The sequence below is a fragment of the Galeopterus variegatus genome, unplaced genomic scaffold, assembly GCF_000696425.1.
Source record: "Galeopterus variegatus unplaced genomic scaffold, G_variegatus-3.0.2 Scaffold608, whole genome shotgun sequence".
Taxonomy (NCBI): Eukaryota; Metazoa; Chordata; class Mammalia; order Dermoptera; family Cynocephalidae; genus Galeopterus; species Galeopterus variegatus.
This window is the reverse complement of record NW_007726719.1, coordinates 114,182-122,462: the sequence shown is the minus strand read 5'-3', so window position 1 is coordinate 122,462 and position 8,281 is coordinate 114,182. Positions and strand designations below refer to the sequence as shown.

The 8,281-nt window shown below is 52.0% G+C and overlaps 1 protein-coding gene across 1 annotated transcript in view; it reads left to right on the top strand.

The window, feature by feature from the left end:
* CREB3L1 (cAMP responsive element binding protein 3-like 1) overlaps positions 1–2,909 on the top strand; it is a 33,635-nt gene extending 30,726 nt beyond the window's left edge. Inside the window, exons 11-12 of the mRNA XM_008570497.1 lie at positions 1,756–2,023; positions 2,170–2,909. Coding sequence (XP_008568719.1) covers positions 1,756–2,023; positions 2,170–2,206 — 305 coding nt within the window. The 3' untranslated portion in view covers positions 2,207–2,909. The remainder of the gene's footprint in view (positions 1–1,755; positions 2,024–2,169) is intronic.
* The last annotated feature ends 5,372 nt before the right edge of the window (positions 2,910–8,281 follow it).

Below are 8,281 nucleotides of genomic sequence, written 5' to 3'. Positions count from 1 at the left end.
TGCCAGTGATTACGGGGCATCTGCTAAGTGCCATCAGTATTTCCTGACAGGGATAGTAAATGAGTTTCAGCTCAAGGGCCATTTCCAATAAGGTGGTGGTGGCTGCCTGAAGCCTTGTGTTAAGGACTCCGAGGCTCCATTCAGGATCAATGGGAAGGGATGTCATGATGCACCGGTAATGTCTACCATGGCAGAGGAAAGGCAGTGGTGACGTGGATTCAGATACGCGTATTTACCATTGCCATGGGGGTTAAGAGCGTGGAGCTTGAGAGTCAGTCATAGCTGTCACTGCCACTTGCTAACTGTGTGGCCTGGGGCAAGTGTCTTCAGCTCTCTAAGCTTTCATTTCTTCATGTGGAAGATGGGAGCTGCAAATCTGCACTTAGTGAGCTGTGGTTGCTGTGAAGACTAAGTGAGACACACGGGCCTGGTACAGAGCCCGCGCTTACCAAATGAGCTCGCTCCCGAGACAAGAGAAAAGATAGACCGCGTGGGCGGCAAGAGGACAAGTGGTATGGGGCGCAGCAAAGAGCAGGATGGACTTCAGAGGCTGAGGATCCTTCAGGTGGACTCCAGAGGAACTTCACCATTTACCGGGAGCTCTGTATCTGGCAGGGCAGGAGGAAGAGGAAACTGATGGGAGGGTGCAGGGGGAGGAGCCGTCTCAAGAAGGAGGGATCCTTCAGGGGGGAGGAGCAGGGCCAGCAGGGCCAGCAGGGCCAGAGGGAAGGAAGCTGCGTGGGGAGGTTAGGGGAAGAGGAAGCGGAGGAGGCAGAGAGTGACAGCCACTCCCTGGACAAGTGCGCCTGAGAGGAGCTAAGTGGGGTGGGTAGCAGGGACGCAGAGACTTGTGACAGCCACAGGTCCATTTTTCCAAGGCCAGAGGAGCCAGTGGAGAGAAAGCAATGGGGGCAGGGGTTGATGGACGAAGCCAGAGCGGGAGGAGGCCCTCTGAGGACACATTTGAGGAGGGAGGTGGCCTTTGCAGCAGGCTGGCTTCCTGAGCTGGTGCATTGTGCAATTCCAGGGACTTCCTGTCACATAGACTGTTAGATCACAGCTGTGAGCACTGGTGGCAGGTTCCAGAGTGAGGCAGACCTGGGTTTGCACCCTACCTGCAGTGAGGACTAGCTTGGGACAACCACCTGATATCTGGAACCTCAATTACCCGCTCTGGGAAGTGAGGCTAAGGAAGCCCCATTCCCGAGAGTTTCTCTAAGATTTTAATGATCTGTGTCAGTTTAAGGGCCTTGCATAGTGCCTGACACAGGGTGGGTGTCCCACAAGTGTTTGTTTCCTCTCCCTTCGTTGATTTCCCTAAAGGGCAAACTAGGGCCTACAATGGAGAAGAGACTCATTCCAGGCAGGCCTTCAAGAAAGTAAGTAGGGGAGGTGCAATTACAGCTCAGCTCTCAGGTGCCCAAACATCATACCCTCTGCTCAGGAAGCACTAGCTTTTTCTGAGTGCCTACTAAACACAGTCTCAATCACTTACCAAATTGCCTCATTTAAACCTCACATCTATATGAGGTTGGTCCTAGTATCCCTGTTTTACAGATGAGCACACTGAGGCTCAGAAAGCTTAAAGCAAAGTGTGTGACTTACCTGAGGCCACACAGCTAGCGAGTCCTAGAGCTGGGATTCAGGCCTGTAAGATTCCAGGGCCTGTATCCTTACCTACTAGGTCATGGTTGCAGCCAGGATGTGGGGGGAGCCCCTTGGCCACCCCAGGCTCATCCTGCACTCCCTCTCCAGTGCCTTCCCGAAACCTCCTGTTCTATGACGAGGGGGCAGGCTCGTGGGACGATGGCCGCAGCGCCCTGCTACCCATGGAGCCTCCGGATGGCTGGGAAATCAAGCCAGGGGGGCCGGCAGAGCAGCAGCCCCAGGACCACCTGCAGCATGACCATCTGGACAGCACCCATGAGGCCACAAAGTACCTGAGTGAGACCTGGCCAAAGGACATTGATGGAAATGGCACCAGCCCCAACTTCTCCCATCCCAAGGAGTGGTTCCACGACAGGTGGGTGGAACCCTCTGCCCACCCTGGTCCCCACATTGGCCACAGCCTCCCAAGGCCCCATCCCTCCCATGTCCAGATCCAGCCTGCAGAGGGGTGAGAGGGTTTCTCCTGGACAGAGTCATCCCTGGCTTCTCTTCTCTCTCCAGGGATCTGGGCCCCAACACCACCATCAAACTCTCCTAGGCTGGACCACGACCCAGGACACAGGACGCACCCACTGGCACCCAGAAGAGGAGTTGTCTTGCTCACTGACCCAGATCCGGCTCGTACCCCTGCCCCCTGGGGCTTCCCATCCCAAGAGAAAGGGTTCCACTTCCCAATCCTTCTTTGCCCCATGTCTCGGCTGGGGCCTCTCCTTTTCCCCTGACATCCAGACTGTTCCCTTGGGCCAACCACTCTGTTCTCACTTCTGTCTCCCACAACCATCCGTCCTTCGCAGGTAAACCACTCACTGGGCTCCCTTTCCTCCTTTCTCATAACAACCAACACGACCACTGCCCCTCTGCCCCCATACATACACAGACAGACACATCAGCATCCCCCGCCCAGACACCCCTCCCCCACCTCCCACTGTACAGAGACCAAGAACAGAAATTGTTTGTAAATAATGAACCTTATTTTTTATTATTGCCAATCCCCTAAGATATTGTATTTTACAAATCTCCCTCCTACCTTCACCCCTCCCTTGTTTTATATTTTATGAAGTTAGTGCGGGCTTCGCTCCTCCCTGGCCCAGGAAAGAGGGACTCCCCCCACTCTCCTGGCCTCCCCCTGCCGCTGCCCAAGCCGCTGGGCCTTTTTAATTGCCAGATTGCTCTCTCCGTCAGCTCAGCACATGCTTTAAGAAGGCAAAATTTAAAAAAAAAAAAAAAAAGATGCAGCATCATTTCCTGACTTTGGGTCTTTCTTCATGGGGGAGTTGGGGTGGGGGCAGCAGGGGGTGTGAGGTGGGGGGTGAGAAGGCACCTCTATTGGGCTCCATCCTCCAGCCAGGTGCAGAATTTAAACTAGACAGTCGAAGAATTCTGCTGTGAGTCCCCCACCCCAAGGCTCCTCCACGTCCCTACTATTCTTACTAGGTATGGAAACAGGGAGACATACAAGCCATCGTCTTGGCCTTTGGGGATGGCAACTGTGAGTATGGAGCTCCTACTGTCGGCCAGGCTCTGTGCTGGACACTTAACCTGCAGGACCCAGTTTGGTCCTCCTAAAACCTGCCAGTGTCTTAGTTCTTGTATCCTTTGCCTCAGCTGGATTAAAGGCACAGACTTCAGAGTGAAAAGAGCTGCATTTGAGTACTGGAGCTGCCACTTGCTAGCTGTGTATGGGAGGCAGAATTCTAATATGCCCTCCAAGATTCCTGGGCCCTGGTGTACACACCCTGTTTAATCATCTCCCCTAGAATATGGAAGGGACCTGTGAATATGAACGTCCCCTCCATAATTAGATGACCTCTTATGGCAAAAGTAAAGAGATCTTGCAGATGTAATTAAGGTCCCAATTCAGTTGATTTTGAGTTCATCAAAAAGGGAGATGATCCTTGGTGGGCTTGATTTAATCAGGTGAAAGCCATTGACAGAGGGACTGGGCCCTCCCTAAACAGAGAGGGCATCTCCTGCTGGCCATGAGGCCAACAATCATTTGTGAAGAGGGGGGCAGCTCCTAGGAGCCATGGGCCCCAGTGCTCCAGCAGCAATAATCTGAATTCTGCCAACACCCTGAGCAAGCTCAGAAGAGGACCCCAAGCTCCAGGTAAGAATGCAGCCTAGACCACACTTGGGCTGCAGCTTTGTGACACCCAGAGCAGAGGACCCAGTGAAGCTGTGCCCAGACTCTGAGCTATGGAGATGGATAATAAATGTGTGTTGTTCTAAGCTGCCTGGTTGGTGGTAATTTGTTATGCAGCACAGGAAACTAAGACCCTCTGTAACCTGAATCTCTCTGCACCTCCAGTTCTCCATTTGTACATTGAGAACATAACATCTAATGCATGAGGCTGTTGTGGGGATTTAGTGAGGTAAGTTACATAAAGTGCTTAGAACAAGGCCCAGCACATAGTGAGCTGCAAGAAACATTAGCCGGCCATGCACTTAGAGGCAATATCAGTACAATGTGCTGAGGGCCGAGCAGAGAGTGCCATGATAGCACAGAGGGGAGGGTCTCACCCAGACTTGAGCAGCAAGGGCTTCCTGGAGGAGATGACAGGAAAGACTGTTGGAAATGGGCAGCAAAGAGGAAAAGGGCATTCCCAGAAAGAAGGAACAGCCTGGACCAAAGACTCCAAGGAGTGAGAAAGCAGGAAAATGTCAAGAAAACTCAAATAGTTCATAACAGCCGGAAGGCAGAGGGCAGGGATACTAAGAGTTAAGGCTGAACGGTGAGCAGAGGCCAGATCCAGAGGGACAACAAATGCCTCACTAAGGCATGTGGACTTTTTTTTTTCTTTTGGCAGCTGGCCGGTAGGGGGATGGGGAGCCAAACCCTTGACCTTGGGTTTACAAGGCCATGCTCTAACCAACTGGGCTATCCAGCCAGCCCTGGACTTTTTCATGCACAGAAATATGGACACATTGGTGGAAAGGTGCCTACACCAGCCACCTGCCAAAAGAAAAGCTGGACAAGACCAGACAGAATTATGAAACCTCAGAACTGGCCATCAAGCCCCATCCTCTACGCCCCTTCCCCCTGCAGCTTCAGCTTGACCACCTCCAAGGATGGAGACCTCACTGCCCACTTCTGGGAACTGGCATCAGGTCTGCACAGCATCGTTCAGGTTGTCCCCTCCATCTGAGATCTCCTTCTGTTGATGTACTTCAAATTCCGAGGCTCCTCTGGAAAGCACAGGCCATCACAGCAAGGTCATTAAAGACTGGACTCTGGATCCCAAGCTATGATTATTATGAACAGTAACTTTTAGCTCACCCCCGTCCTGATTGATTCATCCATTCCCTCTAATAGTCATTCAACAAACTGCCCTCAAAGAACCCCAGGCTGGTGGTGGAAGCTGGGGAGTAAACCAGCCACCAGGGCTGCTGTGATGGAGCGGGGTACAGGGTGTTCAGGGGCACAGACGAGTGTCATGTAATTCAGATGTGGGGAGTCAGAGAAGGCAACCCAGAGGAAGTGGCCCTTAAACTTAAAGGATGGTAGGAGCTGGTGAGATACAGAAGGAGTAAGAGCATTGAGAGTGGACAGAACGGCAAGAGCAAAGACACGGAGCCACATAAAGCAAGACTGGGATGAGGCAGGTGGAGGCCTACAGTGCCACACCCAAGCAGACACAGCCCCGAGGAAGAGTACCTCCTTCCATCTGTCACCCTGTGCACCAGCTTGCCTTACCCTAGTCCTCGCCCTGAGGAAGAGTGTGGCCCTTTCAGAGGATCTATGAAAGAAAGAACACTTTATCTTGAAGAAGATGAGAACCCACTGAATATTTTCAAGCTGGAGAGGGAGATCATCAGATTTGCCTGTCCTGTGGCTCTGCAGGGGGCGTAGAGAGGATGAGATGACTTCAGAGATCATTACAAGAAATTATCAACAGTCTCTGACACCAAATTGGCAGTGAGGTGCAAGAGCAGGGGCGGAGCCTGCAATGACATTGAGGTGTCTGACTTGGAGGCTTGGGTGGATGATGAGACGGTTCACCAAGACAGGGAATTCAGGAGGAAGAGCAGGTTTGGAGAGAAAGATTAGAATTATGTCAGCACATCTAGCATTTGAGTTGCCTGTAGAATGTGCACATCAACGTGTAAATCCAGGGCTTGGGAGAAAGGGATCCCAGCTGGAGCTTAGGAAATTGTCCGCATCCAAGTGGTATGTTAAAGTCTTGGATCTGCATAAAGGCAGGCACGATAAGGACAGAACACCAGGGAAGACAGACATTAGGAGTGGAGGAAGAGCAGTGAACAAGAAGACTGAGAAGGGATGATCGGAGAGGGGAGAAAACCAGGAGAGGTGAGTGTCCAAAAACTGATGCAGGGCACAGCTTCCAGAAAGGGTGGTCGGTGGTGTCAGATGCCACGTGAGAGGTGGGGGATGGTGAGAAAACAAAGTTTCCATTCGTTTTGACAATGAGGAGGTCACCAGTGACCTTGGTAGGAGCCGTGTCACAGAAAAGCTGGGGCAGAAGTGAGGAAACCCAGGAAGCGAGAACAGGAAGGAGGAAAAAGAAGGCTGGAGAAGATGGGGATGTAGGCAAACACTTTGAGGGAGCTCGCCTAAGAAGGAACAGAGGGTGGCAACTAGAGGGGGATGTAGGCGAGATCAAGAGCGGTTTGAGGCTGTTTTTCAGATGGGAGAGTGTTGACCATGACTATTTCTAGAAGCCAGAGCCAACAGAGGGAAGACTGAGTGCCACAAAGAGGGAAGATGAGGGGCAAGGAGGGTGGGATCCAGGGAGCAGGTGGAGAGGTCCACCTTGACCGGAGAGGCCTGGACAGAAGTGGAGGGCATTCCGTGGGTGCAGAATATGGGGAGACAGGAAACCGGGGGAGTTCCCAATAATTGTGAGGTATGGTGGCAGGGCAATGGGGAGGTTTGGCGTGAAAGTCGAATTGGGGAGAAAGGGGGCAGTTTGAAAGAGTAATTCAGAAGAATGGGAGACAAAGAAGACTTTTGACATGATCTCTCATCATTGACTCATTCATTTAGCAAATATTCATGGGGTGTCCCTTACGTGCAGGGCACCATGCTAACAATGGAGCCCAATAAGACACGGCTCCTAAATCAAAGGGCTTGAAATCTAGCATTCTCCCATTTTTGATTAGTTATCATGTGCCAGGCATTGGACTGAGAGCTTTACACCTCCCATTTAGGAATAGAAATAATCCTAAGGGGTAGGTATTTTTTGATGAAGAAAGTGAGGTTCAGACAGATGAAGTGACTTGACCAAGGTCCTACATCTAGTGAGTGTCAAAGCTGGTATGTGAACACAGGTCTGTTTGGCTTTAGAGTTCATGTTGCCCCTCCACCCCTCTCCCCAGCACCCCTTCCCTTCTCCTCCAGGTTTGTGTTGCTGCACAAGATCCAAGAACATTGGGGCTTCCTGGAGCAACTAACCCAGAGAGCCCAGGATCTGGCCAGCTGGCCAAAGTGTGGTCATCTGTGATCACCTCCTTATCCAGTCCATCCCAGGCAGTCCTCCCGGCCTGTGTTGGGATGCAGGGTTAGTCCCCTCACACAAGCCTCCTGTTGACACACTGCCTCCTCCGTGCCATGTGTCACCATCCCTAAGGGGCATGTCCCCAATGAGTCCCCAGTGATGGAGCTGCAGCCTCCTCTGCACCTCATTGTCAGCCCCGGCAGTCTGCTTTGCCACACTCACATGTGATGGCTTTTACAACACCAGTTACCATGCTCAGATTGCCACAACAAACCCTTTGTTCTACCTGGACACCAAAGCTCTGGAAACAGGGGGCGCAGCTATGGGCAATGCCTGGAGCTGGGATAGGCTAGGGCAAGGCTCAATCCCACAGGGGCTGGATGACTCCAGGAGCTATCGGGCCAAACTGGGCACCTATCTGATGTAGGTAATAGGTGCACTTTGGGTCTTTCCAGGGTGCGGAGGAGGCAGGCTGGAACTCAGTTCCAAAGGAGCCTGAGCTGCTTTGTCATCTGAGTGGCAGTTAAGAGCATGGGCTCTGATGTCCTGGCTGCATTTAAGTGTGTGATCTTGGTAAATTGCTTAATCTCTGAATGTCTCAGTATCTTCATCTGTAAAATGGTACCCATCCTCATAAAGCTGCTATGAGGGGTGAATGAAAGCTTGCACATAAAGCTCCTGGCACAAGGTCAGTTGTGCAATAAACACTCAGAAGACGTTAGCTATTATTTTCTGAGCGTGGAAATAATGAATGGGCTGGAGATGTTCAGTGGCGCAAGCTGTAGCTGGGAGGGGCTACAGAAGGTGGTCAGGTGGGTCAGAGGAGGGGGCCCTCATTTTCCCCTTCTTCTTGGGAAGAGGGCGGAACCACAGCTAAAAGATACAGCAGTCAGCTGCCAGTCCTAAGCGGGGAGGTGTGAGGACGGAGGAAAGAAGCCTCGCTTTAAAAGGGATTGAGTGGAGAGAGCTCGGCAGGAAAGAGCTAAACAAAAAACCAACCTGGAAACCCAGCAGCTATGCAGCTGGTAAGAGAATGTCAAACCCAGCCAGAACTACCATAATTCATGGTGTAGGAGGATATCCTGGGCCGGGCTGCTCAGAAATAGGAGCCAAGAATCCTGGAAGGGCAATCCCAAGGGCAGCTGGGGGATGGGGCA